Source organism: Trichoplusia ni, chromosome 9 (genome assembly GCF_003590095.1).
Source record: "Trichoplusia ni isolate ovarian cell line Hi5 chromosome 9, tn1, whole genome shotgun sequence".
In the NCBI taxonomy this organism is placed as follows: Eukaryota; Metazoa; Arthropoda; class Insecta; order Lepidoptera; family Noctuidae; genus Trichoplusia; species Trichoplusia ni.
This window is the reverse complement of record NC_039486.1, coordinates 8892162-8913223: the sequence shown is the minus strand read 5'-3', so window position 1 is coordinate 8913223 and position 21062 is coordinate 8892162. Positions and strand designations below refer to the sequence as shown.

General features: G+C 35.2%; 1 protein-coding gene and 1 long non-coding RNA gene across 2 annotated transcripts in view; one reads left to right on the top strand and one right to left on the bottom strand.

Moving 5' to 3' along the window:
- The first annotated feature begins 1783 nt into the window (after positions 1-1783).
- Positions 1784-9026, top strand: LOC113497256. The gene is made up of 3 exons (XR_003400881.1): positions 1784-1978; positions 8062-8248; positions 8537-9026. It is a non-coding gene; the product is annotated as an uncharacterized LOC113497256 (long non-coding RNA).
- Positions 6576-21062, bottom strand: part of LOC113497254 — a 90914-nt gene continuing 76427 nt past the window's right edge. Inside the window, exons 3-6 of the mRNA XM_026876726.1 lie at positions 14550-14764; positions 11407-11542; positions 9066-9325; positions 6576-7963 (exon numbers count right to left, since the gene is read on the bottom strand). Coding sequence (XP_026732527.1) covers positions 7742-7963; positions 9066-9325; positions 11407-11542; positions 14550-14764 — 833 coding nt within the window. The 3' untranslated portion in view covers positions 6576-7741. The remainder of the gene's footprint in view (positions 7964-9065; positions 9326-11406; positions 11543-14549; positions 14765-21062) is intronic.

The following is a 21062-nucleotide window of genomic DNA, read 5'->3' as shown; positions in this document are numbered from 1 at the left end:
AAAAGCTTAATATTGTGATAGCAATAAGATTTTATCATCTTTATGTTTACTCGAACATTACATATTATAAAGTAAGAAAATACAAATACATATATATTAAATCGAAACAAAGCATTCACATTAGCGTATTATTATGAAGTTTGCCGTTGTAAAACAGTGAGAACAAATAGATATAAATAAAAATATACGAAAATGTTAACCTTTGTGAAATATAAATTCAAAAAAAATGCAGTATATTATAAATCTTTTACTTTTTCATTTTCTTCAAGATCGTCATTGTATAGTTGTATATTGATAAGGTTTTCTGAAAATAAATACAAAAATAAGCCACACATGTACCTTAACTTAAGTTTAAAGCTTACTTATATGTAAGTATCTCACTTATGGTGACTCTTGATAAATAATCGGTCAGGTCCACAGATATGATGCGCATGTGTCTTCGGAAAACCATAATAAAGACGTGTATAAATGTTGGGTTATTGGTGGCATTACGAGCACCCCAAGAGAGTCCTCTGGCGTAGATATTTAATTTAGATTGTTAGATTAGATAAGTATTACCGAAAAAGGGAACAATGCGCCATTTTGTTTTGCGGTTTCTTAAGTACGTGTAAGGATATCAATAACTGCAGGATTCCTTCAACCTAAATACGAAAAGAAAGAAGAAGCCGAAAACATTGACATTACTTTGTAACTAAAACATAACTGTAAATAAATACCTAACACACAGACTTGATAAACATTCTGAAAAAGGAATATTAAAAGAACGTCACAAGTAGGTAAATAAATCACAATTTATTACCCGTAAGTAATATATTGGAAAATAATAAGTATCTAACATGATGAGCAGGGCGAACTACTCACAACCAACTTGTATGGGCACGAACTTTTCACCCAAGGTCGGCTACAAAGGTAAGGGCTTGGTAACCTGACCTATTTATTCTCATTAGTAACTGAATATTGATTGCTTATTATACGTATAGGTCGTATACAACTATGTTGCACAACAAACGCAAGATAATTAAATGTCCGATGCAATGTTGTCATTGTCATGATTCATCATAAAATACAAGTGTTTAATATTGTTTTGTGAGCTACATGGGTAGCAATTAAGAATTATGAATATGTTTGCGCTATTTGTTATAATGTGATGTGTTGGCTTGTAGTGTGTTCGTGCGGCATCAGCGCGGTATTGGCGCGGCTTCGACGCGGGCTTGCATCCCCGCAGCGCATCATGCAGAGCACTGCTAACGGCTGCGTGACACGCGAAGCTGATTCACACATTTTTTGCCGATGCGAACCCTCTTAATGAACGTGCAGTATAGCGTTCAGAATCATATACAGAAAGATAATAAAATATATAACCGATTAGTTGCGAGTCGGACTCGTCGTCATTGAGAGTTTCGTAAAAATAAGGTAAAGGAAAAGAAAACAGTTGTATGGCATAAAAAATTGTGGATACCCATTCTAGAATGAATTTGTCGCCTAAATAATACTATAGTAGCAAAAATTTTTTTTTGCGTTTTTCAGTATTTTCGCATAAAAAGTTCGGTAGATGCAACCAAATGCATGTACTCGTACACGTTTACTCTCATTTGTTAAGGTAAGGTACTTAAGTAACTAATATAGGTATTATAAGGTAGCGTTGTTCCCAGTTAATAATGAATAATAAACTACTTGAAGAATTTCTTCGTATATGTATATGGTTTATACATCATAAATGAGCCAGATTTGAAACTGGACAAACTTTGTTTCATGATAAGCAGAGTGGATACAACTTTAATATCAGTGTTTCATTAATTATTATGAGCCATGTAAACCACATAGTTATTTATGGAAAACTTCATACATATAACATGTGACCTCCTTTAAATTAGGACTATATTTTGAATCCTCATTTGTTTTTATGTCAATTTTTGTCCGTCATTACAAAAACGTTATTTTTCTGCCAAATCATGCTTACCTCGGAACTTTAATAAAGGTACCATTAATTGTGTTTACCTACTTATGTACAAATAGCTTTAGGAAGTAGTAATTCACGTGTAGGTACGCCATTACGATGACAAAGCTGGAGTACTCGAGGGTGAAGCGGAGGGTTGTGATACAAAGACCGATGCTGATGTATTGGTCCGGAAATCGCAATTGTACGCAAACTACCCTTAGCCGACGTGGCCGGGGCCGCTTACTGAAATAAATGTAGTAAATACAAGAAATCGAGCAATTCTTCTTGCTTGTATAAGTGGATATATTTAAGTGGAGCTTGGTTTATGCTTATAAACGATTGTGTGAATATTGTACTTAGTCATTTAAGGGTTTAGTAAAACGAAACTTAAACAAAAGATGTACCTACAATACTGCTGCTTGTGTCGTAAGGAATCCCTACCAGTTTATCCAGGTCTAGAGGTTTTTATCCAATCGTTCATAGTTTTTGGGAGAATTGATAAAAGTCTAACCCAGAAAATGTAATTCAGAAGTGGCAGTGATTTTACTAAAATAAGTTTAAGTTTTTGGACTAGATAAATGTTCTCGACCGAATATCAAACTGTTTTTACAGAAATTTTGTCCCAATAAGTGGTTGGTTTCCCTCTAAAGAGTAGACCTTAAGAGTGAAAGATAAAAAAGCAGGATTGTTTGTCGCGAGGACCCTAAGATTTGGGTCGTTCTATCAGGCTCCTTAAGCCCGTTTTCGACATAAAATTGACACACGGGATACCCAATTTATTCAAACAGGATAAAGTTTGTTCCGCTGATGTTACATGGGGTATAGGTTTCGTGCAATTAGGTATGCTGTGTTTAAGATTAGATATTTCAAAGTCACGTATTGCTGAGTTTTCTTTAGGTGTATTATTGCATATTTTACGTGGCCGTTTTGACAGTCAGTTTTGGCATATACTATAAATGTGGGGTCTGTGGTAATGACAGCTAGGGATAAAAACCGTAATTTGTAGATCCTAAAGTTATTTCAATATAGGATATCTGAAAAAATAACTAGGAAACGCCCATGTAAAAAGATGGTGAAGGTAAATTTTAATTAGTAAATGAATTCCGTAGGGCCTATTGTATAATTTTACTTTATTAATACTTTTAAGAGGGGTAAAAGTATCGGACAGATTTTAATCCTCGAAGTTAGGGTCTCGGCACGTATTGCTCTTAGTTAGTCTGAGTCCCGTCCTATAGTCTTAGAATATAACAATATGTATCCCTTATTAATTAAAGGTGAAATAATCGGAAACAGTCAAAAATATGCATTGACGTTGGGTTCAAGTGATATGTAGAGTAATTTAGATATGAATAGACCAGCCTGGAGGCTTTTAGATGAAAATGGTGATGCAAATGATTTACACAGAATTCGAAGAACAAAGCATCTGTTATGTTTATTATTTTGATGATTTAGCAATAGCGTAAATATAAACTTAGCTTTAAATAAATCTGTGCTATGGTTTAAAAACACTTGAATTATACATTGTGTAGATAATAAATCTTCGCAGTGCCACCCACGGTACCGCAGTCGCGGACAAAAACTATTAGAATGTGAATAAGAATTTATTCCAGTAAAAATGGCACCCCTATTTATACAGCTTTTATATTTAATTCTGCTTGTTTTGAAGTTAGACGAAATTTCATTTTAATTACCAATTACAGCATTTTAGATGCTAAGGCTACGAAAATTCACACGTTATTACAATTTGGTTAGCCCAAAAACTTTGTGATAATAGTTAGTGTTTTGCTGAAAAGCGCAAAAAAACCGTTTAATTTAATAAAAAAAAACGATTTTGTATGTTTGTAAACCCCCCGTGACATGATCACGGGGGGTTTACAAACATACAAATCACATGCACAAAAACACCCAGACTCCGAACAAGCATTCATGGATCACACAAAAGCTTGTCCTACGCGGGGATCGAACCTTCGACACGATGCGCACAGTGGGACTGGCGTGGTGACCTCAGCCACTCAACTATCCGTGCAGTCTTTGACCCCGAGTATATTTTCCAGATGTCTGGTCAATAAAGACTTTTCACATTTCATTAATAATAGTGTTTAGAACAATCCTACCGATTTTCAGCCAAGTATGAATTTTCCACCCTTATGTTTTGGTGTAATTTGACCAGCCTATTGAAAACAAATGTTATTCATGGTTCGAAATCATAATTTAAAAGTTTTCCAACTTTATTCGAAAACAATACATAGGAAAGCACTTTCATAAAATAAGCTTTCTTGAACGAATTCTTGTGAAAATCTGAAAACTAAAATTAAGACAAATTACTGTAGTACTCTTTAGGGTTCGGTAGTCAAAAGTAAAAATGGAACCTTATTAGTCACGCACTACGGTCCGTCTGTCAAGCCGTACGCTACCTGGCTGTGTCTCAAAAACCGTTGCAGGACAGTTTACATTTTCACAGATGATGTGTTGTTGCTGCTTGAACAACAAATACCTACTGAAAATAAAGTAATAATACTCGACTGACATAGATTTGTTATCCAACCGTTTTTTTATTTAACATACTTCCCTCATTATTAAATCGCGCCATAATATGAAAAGGAAAAACAAATAACATCACAGGAATTAGGTCACATGATTTATTTATATTCAATTATTTTGAGCTACACGATATATTCATTATGTACAAATTCGTATTTATACGCTATAAATATTTAATAACAATAAGCAACAATAACTGCGAACCGCGTAGTCTCACAAAATTATATTACACGAGTACTTATAATTTATTGTAGATAGTGACAGTGAACCTCTCTGCTGGCACCGAATCTTGTTGGGACCACAAATTACATGAATATCGGAAATTCCAAACATTACTTGTTATTAAGAGCCCGGCACACAAGCCAATAAATCTATTGTAAAACTTGACAAAATATATATTGTATGCCACAATTAATGTACAATGGCAAATAATTGGATGCATGATGACACAAACACAAGTACAATGATCGAATTCCAATCGCATTTCCATGATCCCATATTGTAAATACCATAGTGCGGGAAATGTAAACATTATTTAAATATTTTCTTCGAAAAAGTTCGAAATAATTTTGCGTAAGAGCGGTAAATGAGTGAGAGTTACATGAAAACCTTTTAAAACTCTTTTGGGAAGAAAAGGTAAGTCGCGGTAAGAGGTTATTAAAAGCTGTGTTAAGGTTCTCCATTTCGTTTGTATCGACATTGAACTGGTTAATAGTCTTGCACAACACGAATATGTCTTGTTTTTTTTTTTTGAAAATGCATTTTATAATAACAAAAATTTTCTTCTATTTTAAGACTTCCTTTTTTAATAGTTCAAGTTAGTTTGATATCCAAACCCATATCTGGCAATATTGTCGTCTCTTTTTTAAATGATTTCGATTTCATCACGATTTTTTATTAGTTTTCGGTTATTTGTCCAAGTCATTGGAGGTCAATGTTCATCCCTAATACCAATATGACTTCGTTTTGTAATATTAACTTTTTGTAAATTAATTTCATTCACTTCCATATATTTTTGCTCTAATCTTGATTTAGAATATACGTTTCCCTGTACATTTGACGATATATCAGAATACATACAATATATTTCGCACTCTTTCGTATATCGCGATAGTCGAATATATTTTTTTATTTTGTTTCTTTTTTTATACCGTTGATAATGAAAAAAGCAGTGACTAGTAAAATTATAAATTGACTGTATCATATAAATTGATGTGCTAATCCTCTCAGAGTGATTTAAACTACAAAGGTTCGGGAGTTGGCACAACAATTTATTAAACCGTCTTTATTACAAATCCTTTTAATTTACAAATAAGTATATACATTGTACAACTGGCTCTTGAAATACGAAAGAGGAATAAGTGTTTAGTTGAGTAGTTGACTAGGTATTTATCTATTAGGCGCGGTAATGAAATCAATTGATAGCAAAGAATTAATTGCGTTAATTGGTAACGATATTTGGCTTTCCTTTATTTTATAATCGCTGTTTGTACACAATCGGATTAGTTTCAAAATTCTATCTATTTTAATTAATTGTATTGTTAGTCCGAAATGCTTCTGTGTTAACTATCAACCTGGATTTTGTAATTTCAATGCGAATCCACATGTTTACACTAAAATGAACTGACTATCCCAACAGGCAGATTTAATCTATCTAATTTATAACTAAACAAATAATGTTTTGTAAAAAGCATGTATTATTGCAGTAGAACATATAAAGAATATAGTAGAATATTTAAAATCAAAATTCATAAATGATTGCGGAAATCGCATGTGTTTAAAATTCACTAAACAAGAAAACTTATATAAGTTTTATGATAAATAAAATGGAACATCGAAGTAAACGTCGCCACAAACTTTAAAACACACTGGAATCGAGGACTTGTAGTGTTGTGGGGAGTTTGTCTATCGCGCGGTGCTTGCCGGACTTAACTTTTGCTGTATCTAATGTCCAGTATCTCAAGTCCCAAGTTATAGTACTCGTCGACTGTATATGTTGAAGCAATCACCTTTTAAAATGGTCGAAGTTCATACTATACGTTACAGGGTTTCAGCTTTTTTTTGTTGTTGTCTGAAACATTATATTTATTGAACTTGTCATCGAATATTTTATTTTATTATTTCATATAATTTATTTAGATGTTTGCGTTAAAACGTAAGACCAGACAATTTTGTTAATCAATCTTTAACTTTCAGACAAATTAAGAAAAATAAAATAAGTGTAGCAACACGTGTTCGCACTGCACGCGTCAGACAATCTAACGCATTTGATGTTGTTATAAATAACTGCAAATGTTAAAATAAAAGTAACTCCCGTTGAACATACTGCGCCCCATTTCACGATGGATGCCACCTTTAGTGACATAAAATACACGTGCGTTTGGCGCATTCGATGATTGCTACAATTTACTGTATGTGCCATGTATTTGTCAAGCCATATGTTTTATGGGATGAGGACTATCTCAGCTATCGTTGTAGACAGTTTTGTAGTGCCCTTAGCAACGTCCAGTTTGTAAGAAATAATCTATCTGGAGTTATAAACGACAATGTTTGATAGTCAGAAATCGAATAAGTAAATATAATAAATAATTTTATCTAAAATATGACTACAAAGTAAGCTTTACAAAAATCATACGATATACACAGGTATACTGAACAGACAATAGATTTGGTTCGTTTTTATATTCACGAAGCTGACCTTTTTCATTATTTGTTCTCAGTTTTGTTTTGTGAGAGCCTCACTCAGCGTATACAGAGTTAATGCGTGGCTATACAAAGTTAAATCGATCCTTAAAAGTAAAGTTAGTCAATGATTGTGATATGTTAACATTAGATTACGACATACTATATACAATAAAACAGTTTATCACCTTAAAATGGAATGACAATATGTGAAAACTCGCGTTTCTTAATATATTTGTAACATACACTGATAACACACATAAATGCCGTACTTTGGTTATCGGAATAATCTTTGGAAATAACATGAGGTGAAACTAAATACAGCTGGTAAATAACGATAGTTGATGGCACACAATACATCACAAAACCGATACTATGATTGTTGATGTTCATCCTAATAACATTTCTTACAATTATCAGACATGCAAGATTTTGGATACATTTGCTTAAGCCTAGTAACTGTCGTATTGAATTAAGCTTTTTATTCAGAAAGTTTCAGCACGTTTTCCTCACTTCGTTTCGGTAAACTTTTCACTTAATTTAGTCTTTTTCGCAACGTTTCATTTTTCAAATGTTTGTTTACGATTCGTTTAGTACTAAGTGCAGGAGCGCGGCTGCGAGGATAGCGTATTGCGCAAGCACAGGCGCGGTGGCGGCGCCCGGCTTGCCCGCGGCCTGTACGCGGTCCGCTCTCGATGCACCTTCCGCCAGCTCACGTGACCTCGAGTACCCCTTCAGTTTTTCACCTTGAACACTTTCTTCGTTACTTCGCCAGTACACCGTTGCTATTGTTGCGAGACACTATAACAATGAAACATTAGGAGTCTTTAACTTAAATTAATAAATTACTTTCAATTACCAAAACAAATGACAAAGAAACTCTTCATCTTGCATTTCAGAAGTTAAGAAAAGGTAATTATGAGATGCCCTAAAAGATTTTGTATCGTCTGTCAAATCCATACCGGTAAAAGTTGTGAAAGACTTTTACCATCACGATAAACCAGTAAAATTAATTCTGAATACTGTGAAAAAACACAATAGTGAAAATTTCGGGCAAAAAATAAGCTCGCAAATAATTTCGTACAAGTAAGAGTTTTATGTATTAAATGTTGTTACAAAAATAACTTGTCTATTTACTTTTGTAAGCATATTTCTCCGACGGCGACGGTTGATTCTGTCAGTGACATGTTTAGTTTACCCACACTTCATTTACAAAGTAATTCCCTAAGAAATAAATCTTACACGAAATCATATCTTGATTATTAACATAATGTCTATTGAAAATGGTATAATTGATGATCCGATATTTATGTGAGTTAAACTTTTTACATCAAAAGCTGTGATGTTTATTTTCAAATTTATTCAAACTTTCAGTTCAGTTGCTTGGCGTTATGAAGAAGTTTTCCAAAACATGTTATCCCGGATCAATTGGCACGTTACTGAGCTAGCCTTGAAGTGGTAATAAGTTGGGATCCAAGGGTGTTTTATATTTTGGAATTCGGATCTCGTGCTCACATCACGCGCGGAGCTAACATGACGAATTGGGGCGCGTTGCGGTCTGCACGTCTGGCGATCTCCATATCAAATATAAACGCATTTGGCACATATGCCTTGTAGATCACATACTAATATCTAAAGAATTTTAATATTATTATTAGCTGTAGCAGCTTTATAAAAAAATTCAGACGAATGATGGTACTACGTAAACACGTCAACTGAAAGAGAAAAAATAACTATTCAAATCGGACTGATAAATTGCTGGCGTTGCGTAATATGGTCAAGCAAGTTGCGGAACAGAAACTAGTAGAAAATGAGCATTTTTAAATATATTTTTATGGTTCACCTTTCATATATGTACAGCATACCTCTTATTTAAAAATAGCTTAAATCTGTTAAAACCAACCTTAAGTTTGAGATCTCCTTTCCTAAAATGCTTCGGCTTGACTTTGAAGTCGAGCGCTAGACTGGTGGTCTCCAGTCCGTCTTCATGCTTCTCATGCGTGGCGGGCAGCAGCGCGGGCGGGGGCGCCGGCTCGCCGTTAATGTACCAGGCGAGGCGCGTGGCCGGCCGCGACCGCCCAGACGAGCAGTTCACCTGGACCCGGTCCCCGATCTGGTACCGGAGACGAGACCCAGTGATAGTTGGCCCGTGGTCCGGTAGCGCTAGGGACAAAATAACGTTTCAATTTATTTTGGTTACAATACGGTGTAACCAAAATTATAGATAACTTTTTAAGTTGATTTTGTACATCAATGTAGGTCGGTTGGGACCTACTCGCAGATATAGGTACGTTTTATTGTTAGTCTGAAACGTATTTAATAGAACATAGTTATATATTTAGAAATTTGTTACGTTAAATTTGTTAAAATCAACTTTTATGTCAAAGCCAAAATTTTATTATAGTTCGGAAATACGAAACATGTCAAAACACATAATTGGTTTTGGTTTGTAAAATTGGTTGACAAAATGTCGGCCAGCGAATTAACTCTTTGTATAAATTCGAATCAGGTTCCAATCAACCGACGTGGCTTTCATCCATACTGATATTATAAAGAGGATAGATTTGATTTTTTATTTGCTAAGGTGTATTACGAACATCGTATTAAACCTGATATATAATTACGTTAATCTTCGCAAGTATTTAATTTTATAACAATATTGATTTTTTTTTTAATTCAATAAATATCTTCCGCCCTGATAATTTTTAAATAACTTTGCAATAAAGTCAGTCATCATATAGAGGGGAGGAGCGATAGTCCAGGCTCATATGTTACAGGGCCTGAAACGTGGATTAATACATAGACTAGGTACTTATACCGCGCTCTAATATATCCAGATCCATGATAGATTATTTAGAAAAAACATGCTAATTATCGGTTAAAGTTCATTTAAAACAAGTTTAGCTATGCTAGAAATGGTTATGACCGTTCCTGTTTCATATAAAACAACACCTCAACCAAAAAACAAATGTTAACTTTCTGCCTACCTAATTTGCTAACAAAACGTACTATTAAACCCAAAACATTACACTTGTAGGTCAATGTTATCAAAAGTAATTTATTAGCAATACATTACTTTAACAACTAACTTACTTATCCGAACGTACAAAAATGTAGTAGCGGATGCGATTACTTAATTGTGTTGCAATTCTACCAAGTACTGAAGCAATAAACTAATGCTGCTTCCATTTCCAAATTGAAATTCACATTTGGAGTAAACGTCATGATGTTCCACATGTACTACTAGCATTTACAGAAACATTCCGTTCTTCAAATTCTAATGTCGAACATGAATTTTCGGAATTTCAAATAAATTTAAATCTTAGATTTATGGTGACGGGTAGTTATGTTCTCGCTTTTGTTTATGAAGTGGTATTGCAAAGTAATATTTGTTTATTTAATTTAGCTTGAATTCTAAGGTTCCATATGAGATATTCGGAACTTACAAACAAATTATAGCCTGAAATATATTAGCGTGGACATATTATAAAATACATAAAAGACATATATAAAATTCGCTCAACCTTTTTTTTGGATTAAAAGTAAATAGATTTATTATTTCAATAGGTATTTTGCTCTTTTACCGTTGGTTGTCAAATAAAAAAAGAAAAAATATTTAAATGTCATCCAATCGGCTTAGATTCGTTTTTTAGGTATTCTATCCATTTCAAAGTGTTTCGGCGAAGTCAGATAATATTTCAAATTCCTATTCTGTGCATGCATTTAAACAACTTTTTCCGGAAAACAAGTAAAAACAAGAAGTATATAAGCTTGACCCTTTATTCAAATGTCCAGGAATATTTTTATTTTGCGAATTATTTGATTACCTAGAAGAGAGTTGTTCATTTTCATGTGCAGAAAAATATGTAAACAATACCCGGGTCCATTTAAACTGTGTGTTCCTGTACGTTTTTCACGTTTTCACTCTGAGTCGCTAGCGGGAACGAATAATTAATATCTTTAAGGTAAAGAACATTGGCGTGACTTTCTGATGAAAAACTCAATTTAAATAGAACGCGACTTAAATGAGTATGGTAATATGTACATAGGAACATAAGTTAGTGTTAGGATACGTAACAATTAGGCTTGAAATCCAGTCTACTTAAAACAGCTATGTTTTAAGTTTACTGGGTACAACACTGCTGCGTCTGCTGCATATCACAAAAAAAAACGATAGATCAGATTTAGTTAACCGACTTGTGTAGTGACCTATAGGTACTTGGAAGTGATAATAACATTCTTACCGACGATGACCATGTCGGCGTGGTCCGAGACGGTGGGGAAGAGTGGTCGCTCGCCCGACACCTCGCACCGGTACCGGCCCCCCGTTTCCAGCACCGCCGGGTACAGCGTCACGTTCGCGCCGTTTGGACTTGATTTCTAAAGCAATCAAGAATTCAGGTTAGAAAAATAATCTAAAAGTATTCAGTTTCAAAGAAAGATTGTTGCGGTTGTGGAAGTTGGGTGAAACAACATGGTGGTTTATAGTGGCACCCCATTTCCAGAATAGCAGCAGTCTTGGTGATGATGAGGTGGTTATCAGTTCAATACTTTGGCGTGAATGTAGCGCTCGAAAAAAGTGTATTTTTATAAGCTACCCTATATATATAGCTTAAAAAATCACTATATAAATGTTTGATATTGCTCAAAAAAATAAGAGATGAAAATATGAAATGCAAATATTTACACCAAAAATATTCGTTAATCTTTTACTCTATTGATAATATTATCAACCTTAAGACAAATCAAACTTCAACATAGCCTGCGATCAGAATCAGTAACAAATAGTTGGTACTATTGGTGGATGTGGAATATTGCCAAGTCTTGGTTCCATTTTCGCTAAATCGCAACACGATTATTCTTTGAGAACCAAAACGTTTGCTTCCGTATCACCAGACCTTACTGTTAGGTTTTCTGACACTTTATATATTTTACTATTTGCTCTTAAAAGAGGTTTTATACACTACGCTTTTGTTGTGTTGCATCGTGGGTGTTCCCCAAAATTAAATACCAAGCAATTCTTTATATTCGTGGCATATAATAGGAACAAAATATGTGTTGCGCCAATTACTTCAGTAATTTTATTGATCATAGTGTTTTTTGTCTGTATGTACATTGAATAAACATGGCCTCATTTACATTTACTCTAATTTGAACAAAAGAATTAATCCGACCTAAAGAAAACAGCTCTAAAAGCCTACAAATTAGGGAACGGAACCCTAAAAATACAATGTTATCCTTTTTAAAGTCGGTTGAAAATAGAAATATATGACCAAAGGCACCTTATTCAAAACATTTTGTTTCGCGAAAAACTTTTGTTTCTGTTTTTAAGTAAAATTACCTATCATCTTAAAACTAATATTTTTCATAAAATTTTCTTTGAAAGAGCCTTTACTCCCCTGACAGTGGCAAGCTTTCAGACGGTCTCTCGGAGGGAGCCGTACCCCCTTTCTAGCGGGTATCAATATTATAGCTTATTAAAATAATATCATAAATCAATAAGACGGTGTAGTCGACTTCTTAGAACGTTTCCTTAATAGTTGATTTGATATTTGAGTTTTTCAGCGATATCGAGAAATCAATTTTTTGTTCATACAATTTAAAATATGGGAACTAAATACTTACTAAAGAGTTAATTGGGGCTATTATAATTATCAAAGACATTAAACATCCCTATTAAATATATTTCTAGTAAAAATAGACACCACCAATAAGGGTGTCACCACTAATGAGGGTATCAAAACGGGTTGGAAGGGCATCAATCAGCTTACACAGTATTACGAGTTCGAGTCTCTTTATTGGAAGCTCGCGTAGGTGGCTTCCGAGAAATTAAAACCATGTTAACTTCAGAAACATCCAAATACCGTTTGCCAAAACATTTAAAGTGTGACTTGTTACTGAAACTTATTGACTTTCAAGAGATTTTGTAACTAATGCTAATATATAATTTTGTAAGTGAGTATTTTATTAAAGTAAAGTTATTCAAGTTTTAACAAAATTTATAATAAATTCTATCCTAAAAAATGGATCTGAATTATGTGTTTGACTTTTCCTAATTAAATAATTTAGTTTAACTTAAATTAAAATTCTAGAAAAATTTGGAAAGGTAACTTAACGAAAAATATTGATTAACGAATCATCCAGTATGCCGTGGGGTTACAAGGCTTACACACAATAACTTAACTAAACAATGTTCGTGAGTGCGGCGGCTAATTATAATGTTGTCATTAGGTCCGGCCGGCGGCAGCGCGCTACGCGGCTACGACATTTTCAACCGTATTTTATATATTTAAATCGTAAACATCCTTCTGAATAGCCCGAAGCTTCACTCACAAAATTTACCTACGTTTTTCCCAATGACGTTTTTACCTGATAGAAGTTTCAAGCTTAACAATATCTATTAAACAGGCTTCTACTAAAAGGATTAACCATAATACCTGCCCAGATATATTAACCCCTGTAATAACTCCTTGTAACTTGGTATTTTCCTCCCACTTTGAGTTATGGAGTTCCGTAACACATAAAACAACAGTGTAATGTAAGAGCGGATACTCTCCACATAAAAACTCCTGAATGTTACATTTATTTGGAGATATTGTTTTCATTACGTTTTGTTTGCTCGATAAATATAAAAAAGCAATAAAAATTTGTAAATGGGTTGTAGATGATAAGCGGCGGCAGCTAAATGAAAGAAAGTATAAATGAGTCCCACACGAGAGCCAGTCTGTTTACACCTGCGCCTCTTCACCGCGTAATATCCGGTCCAGTTTTATATTGTTTCCTCCCGGGGAGACCTAAGCAAACTCGACTCACGACCGGATTAATCCAATTATACGTAGCTACTCTTAAAGTTCATCCGCAGTATTTGGTTTGCCGGCATTTGTACAACTGTTCGAGAACAAGCTAACCTTTGATAGTTCGAGGCTCCCAATACAGAGGACTCTTCACACTCGACAATTGCCACCGCAGCCGTAACGCGAACATATTAAAAGTGTGACATGAATATCGATTCAAACAGAAACCGCTTATGCGAATGCAGTATTGCTTTCGATTTATTTTTTGTTTAAGGATCAACAATCGTTTCAAGTTAGTGCCAGTAAAACTTGAAGCTTAAATTTCAAGCGGATAAATAGTTTTGAATCGTTTGCAAAAGTCTCGCAGTGGTACCGCGGTCACAGCAGAGTTTCAATCTAATGAAATTCTATTGCGTTACTGTCGCACAGAAACATGGCCCGGCATTACAATTGACATTACGAGTCGTTGGGATCAATTCTGAGAAATTGTCGCAAAAACAGACGCGCTGCTTTGATAACATCAGTAGTCACTTAGTGTTGTCCTTTTAGAATTAATATTGGTTGAGAAAAGCGCTTGCTGTAAGTTAGCTGACCTCGACATCAACTCCTGGCAGCGGGAACTTCCTGCGCGGCTCGTGGTCGCGCGGCACGTGCCGGAAGAACTCGCGCCCATCCTTGTACCACTTGACGGAGTACAGCACGTCGGCGGGGCCCAGCGCCCAGCGGCATGACAGCGACGCGCGCGTGCCCAGCGCCACGTGCGCTGGCACGCGCAGCTCCAACAACTCCAGGCTTGTGACTCCATACTCTGTGCAGAAATAATCTAAATTAATACGAAATAATGGGAACCTTTCTGCAGGTGGAATATAGGGGCATGTAATTAAAAAATGGCAGCTAAAAATAAATCAACATCATAGCTTTCAGCTTACGTGTGAGTGTACTAGGCGAGCCGTGTTCTTACAAAACCTTTTTCAATAAAGGCTGCTCTACATATGCAAGTGTTACTATAAGTAGATAGGTACCAGTATTTTTATTTGGCTGTAGGTAGCGTGTTATGAAGGCAAAAATCCATTAAACGCCACGTCAAATAATTTCCCATGTGACGCTCGCTCGCGGCCCGTAAAAGAGGCACTATTGCCGTCGCCCAACGGTGGATAATATTACTTTACGACCCGCGGGGCGAGCTCAAATGTAAGTAAATTGGTGAATAAAGACAACGAGCAAACAATAACGGCACATGCCAATATTAGCACAACAATTTGGCTAGATGATGGAAGTCGGCGAGTTACTAATAAAAATTCAGAACGATCCCTTTCCTAATCTTACGCTTATTCGAAATGATTTACTTAACGCCGTTTGTCATTGTGTTTTACATTTAGGGACATTATTATCTACATTTTAAGTTATGAATGAATGGTGAGGTTGTTTGCTGGGAGCTAAGTAGATGCTATCTATTAAGCTAAAGAAAAGTTTTTTAAATTATAGGGCTTTTTGTAGACTGTCACTTCAAAAGTATTAGTATTTCCACCGAGCATAATATGACGTAATTGAAAACAAAAGCGCATGTTATCCGCGCGTGATATTTAGTTATTTTAGGCACGCATCCAGAGGGCTAGTGCACTCCGCTCTCGGTGAAGACGGAAGCGCTGGTAAGTGTGGAGTCAGCGAGCGAGCGGCTCCGGCGGGCAGAGATAGTGCACGAACTAGTCGCCGCACTTTGTGCACAGTCGAGGACTCTATACAGCTCGGTACACTGCAGCACTTGCATGTTTACACTACATGTTCGTCCTTTTGTAGCCAAAAATATTTAGAACACGCGTTTTCGATCGATGAATAAATATTTTGATACAATACATTGCATTATCAACTGCATTAAATATTTTTAAATTTGTAATCCTATTTGAATGTGCAGTTAGATTCGATCGTGAAGCAAAATTGAAATGAATTATAACAAAAAATAAAAACATAACCGTCGAACGTTGCATTGAAAAGCTTAAATTCGTCGTGTTCATGAGCACAGATTTTCATTTTAGATAAGCCCCCCGCAACAGTGGGGCCGAGTGTACATTATTTGAAGTACGCATAGGACATGCCCCTCTCTGGCCGGTCTAGCCGCTATCCAGAACAATTGGAAGCCAATCGTACGCTCCGATAAATCTAACGATGTTCCTCGCCCCGTTGGTGTGCAAATATCGAATTGAATAAGTATCGATGGAATACTTCAACTGCTTTTCGAATAATTGTGCTCGTTATTGTAGGCACTGGACGGAAGACAAATAAACGACAAGCCAATTTGCTGAATTATACATAATTTGCCGCTGAGAACAACTTTGCAGATGTACTACTTAGATAGTAACAGTTTATGTTTCACATTCTGATGTAAAGGCAACAATGAATATCGTATTCTGGGTATTTCTACTCTAGACTATTAAGTACGTACTCGTAGTGCTTAGCACAAGCATCTATCACGCTAGTATTACAACCAGCTTTAGTTGCGCAGAGCAATAACTTTTGAAATAGCACATGTCAAGTATGTAATTAAATAATTAACAGTTGCGTCATCTGTCTGGAGCACTTTAAGAGAGCCAGGCTTGTGTTTCCTTGGCCAATTACAACGTACGCCAGTCTTCTATGTGAGTTGTATCCAGACGACCCATTTATTAGTTTTTAATTATACTTTTCTTCACAACTGAGAAAGAAATTCAATAGACTGCAATTACAATGCCACTATTGAATGGGTTTTTTATGTCTTGAAAGTACTGCCCCTCTAGCGAAGTGATATTTTTACAATCGTTAACGTTAGTAGGAAAAGCTCGAATGTAGGAAGATGACAAGTCAAAATCAGGTGACTTATCGAAACTTAATGACATTGCCATACATTTAAACTTTAATCTTTGCCTAACAATTGTTGTCACTGTGCTAAAAGGACTGCACGGTTTTCCACAGTAATATTAATATAACAATACTAGCTGATCCAGCAAACGTTGTTTTTCCCCATTTTTTTTCTAGTTGTATGTAAATTAATGCCCCATTATAAAAGAATAAAAACAAACAATTTCATCCTTATCACTTAGGGGTATGAAAAATAGATGTTGTTCTATTCTCAGACCTACCAAATATGTATGTAAAATTTCATAAAAATCGGTCGAACCGTTTCGGAGGAGTACGGTAACTAACATCGTGACACGGGAATTTTATATATTAGAGGAAGAAGAAGATGACATTTCAGTAAAAATACTAAAAAAATATATTATGTAAGGTTATTAAGTCGTCGAAAGTGCCTGACGTTATTAACATCCCTATTCAACACGAACATTTAATAGTTCAAGTCTATGTCATAGGCCACTACAGTTAATGGCGCGATAAAAAAGTTATTCATTAGCAAAAAATATTGCCCCGCCTTAATTAATTACAACAAGTGAATGCAAATTTCTAATATGTCGTCGAACTACTTACTCATGTTGTAATTACAAGTAATTTACTGCAGCTACATATCATGCATGCGAGTATATTTTTGCCGCGCTCGGAAATAGGATAATAGCGATCGCGTACCACGTTTGTTTTTAATCATCTCTAAAACGTGCGAGTAAAAAGAAAGAATGCGATACCTGAATACTAACAAGCAATCTTGGTATCAGGTGTAGCGGTAATACCGAAGATTCCAAGTAATGTATGGTTTCAATATGTGTTATCAAAAAAACGGCTCGCAAACGTCGTCGGTTTGCATCTTTTATTATACGACGCTCCGTATCCAGGTTATTTTTATTTTTATTTCTGTGAATACACTTTGGTATTATTGCAATAGTTTTTGCTCCCCATTGTTCGGTGTTTTATGTACTAATTTGGCTGATAATAAACTACTTCTCTCTTGTTTATTGTACGTATATGGCGTATCTGTTTACTCACCCATTTTGTCGTCCTTGTTTTAGTTTACTCTCAATGATATTTTCATTCACTTTTCGTTTTCCTTTCTTAGATCGGTTTAGGGTTCCGTACGTAGAGTCACCAGTCTGTATCTCATGAATTGTAGGCGCTTAATATGATTGATTTGATGATTTATCGAGTAATCTGAGTAAATTGAGCTGATAACAATAAAAATTAAAACGTTCCTAAGTGTTAGCTACAATAATTTAAAATTATAAATTTCGTTGCTCCAAAACGTTTAACAAATCCAGGTTCCTATGAATTCCTAATAAAGCTCAATCCGCAATAGGTGGTTACAGTGATAGCTACATTGCAAGGATTTAACTGTAAATGGTATTGTCTGACATTTAATTTTATGAAATTGGACGTCCGATAGACTCGTGGTAGGAACCTTTACGTTCCCAGCATGACGTATGTGTGCGAGTCACGCGATAATCCACCTCTAATGAATTGACAGCTGTCTCTAAAATTACGAACACAATCCATGCTTGAATATGTGAGCAAGCTGTTCGTGATACCCGAGTTTCACTTGTTTTTATTTACTTCTAAGATAGAGGGAAATAAAAGAATTGAATTGTTTCGTGCGTAATACCGCAGTGTCTAATTGGATGACTCTGTATCCAAGAAATGGTTTTTCATTGATTAATGCATTAAATAAAGGTAAAGCTTGTAGATTTGTCAATGATTATGTGTGATGGATAACCTTATCGCTTAAGATCAGTCAGCTAATTAGGAAATTCTAATGCGTTTTCAAGTCTTAAATTACGTGTCAGTATTTTACCTATTTAAAATGGTATCAATTTTCAATATTTTCGTAGGTTTTTACAACGACCCGCAAAGAAATTAAATCCTTGTGTAGCGGAGGTTTTCTCAAATATTCCAGTCATACGCACGAATATATCCAGACTCAGAACATGCGTTCGTAGATCACAAATACTCGTTCTACTCAGGGAGCGAACCTGGAACAAGTCAATGAAGTACGTTGTCACGCTCCCAAAACTGCACTATTACACGATTTCTCACAGTAATCTGTGAGAAATCGTGGTAGGGCCCCAGTTATAATTCACTTAGTTACAACACTACATCTGCAACAGGCAACAGTCCGAAATAAAATTCCCATCATCACAAGTTGAGCGTGAAACAAAATACTCGAAAAGAGAATCGTAAAATATCGGCGCGTTCTTAAACAAACTACAAAAACTTGCATTCAATATGGCGTTGGGCATCTGTTTCGTGTCGTGAACAAGTGGCGGTGGCATCGCAGATACTTCGCACATGAGGATCGAATTGAGTGCCTTTTAATCGCGACCCACTTCCATTGATTACGAGCAGGCAAGGTACACACCAAATAAATACGCATTCTGTAACAGTATTTGGTTCGGCGATATGTTAAGTGCTATTGTTACGACCAGGAAACTGTTTGTATACGGCTAGTTTCTTGATTAAACATATTTTTTATGGGAGGAAAGTTTCGGAATTGCAGTCGAGTAAGTAAATAATGTACATTACAGATTCGATTCTTAGAAAAGTATTTGAATAAACACGAAGAGAAGACTAGAGATAAGTGTTTAACGCACAGATACCAAAAAGCTGTGTTCAACTATAACAAACATGCAAATGCGGAAAAGAACTATAGGTACTCCATTGGAAAACAATCTTGGTCTCTATTTCAATCTAAAAATAAAACACGACTTAAAACCAATAATAAAACATGTTCCTTTATTTTATTTCGTGGTTCCTGTGAAAATTAAGTAATTAGCTGTCATCTCTCTCTTCGGTTTCCTCACATCGTGCGCGTTTCTAACAACATAAAGAGCTACTACACAACCAGCACCGAAAGCATTTCTCAATCTACGTTCTCATTTAAATAAATGGTAAGTTCTTGGTATTTCGAAATTAACAATAAACAATTGTGCTGAACATTTTCCATTTCAGTATTCTAAGATCTAATTAGAATTATCTAGGTTAGTTTCTGATGCTAATTAAAACATCTAGGCGAAGTAACGTTAGTTTTGTAAAGCTCTTACTTAGCTTCAAAGACGGAGCTAACTTTATAAAGTGACAAGTATCCCCTCATTACCGACCGACTCGTTTTTCTGCGTAAAAGCCACTCTTAAAGTACTGTATACTGGGAACTAACACAGCCAAAGAAAGATACAAAATACGATTTATAGTAAGTGCTTTAAAGTTTGTTTTACAGATATTTTTTTGTGATTGGTGTATATTTTTTTAAGAGAAATCAGACTACATTTATAGTCACTTCCGATTCCTGATTTAATCGGGATAAACTACTAAAATGGTTATATATCAACATAGTAGTTCGTGGGTATAAATTCAATGTAGCGGTGACGTGTATAACTACTTCGTTATATATTTTTGGTTTAAAAAAATAAAGAAGCTGTTTAAGGTTCTCTTTTACTTCACGCAGTGGATCAGCATTGCCATTCAACTTGGCAGCAGCCTTGTTCGCACACTCCTCGCCGGCAGTGATACGAACAAAATAATTCGTTGCATTATTTTAGTTTTTCCGCATTTTGATTTTAAGTGTACATGCAATAAGATTAATTTGTTAATATTTTGTTGTTGTAAATAAATAACAATATTATGAGTGAACAAAAAATAGAGAAATTAGTTTTTTTTAAGTATGCAATTCAAAATCATGTCAATACTAGGACAAAGGGTTTTATAAAAGTGAGATGTAAAATATGTATAAATGATGTTCCGCTTTGTCGCACTCATCGCATGACAAGGGCAACATAAAAATTTCATGTAACAATAAATGAAGCTTGTTTCCAAAGTTAGTGGTTAATTGCTGAGCCGGTTCCCCGTTTTGCATCATGTACAACAAAATAAAAACGAAATAATTAGCGAAACTTTTTCTGTATTTTAATCGTTCCTTGTTTATGTTTCGTACTGTTTGGTGAACGTTTAAACATTTTAATTAAACCACTTACCTAGTACGAACAGCATTAAGTGGGTACTATACGATCGAGGAGGGTTCTTAAGCGCCGCTTAAAAATTCTAACTTTCTATAACCCAGCCCATTACTATAGGTACCTGTAGACGCTGTAAGAGTTTGTTCTCCTTGCTTTTTCAATATTTAAACCTAAATTGCCTAAGATCAAAATAGATTCTATTAAATGAAAGCCCTTGTTCGTAACGATAAAATAATTAAGGGCACT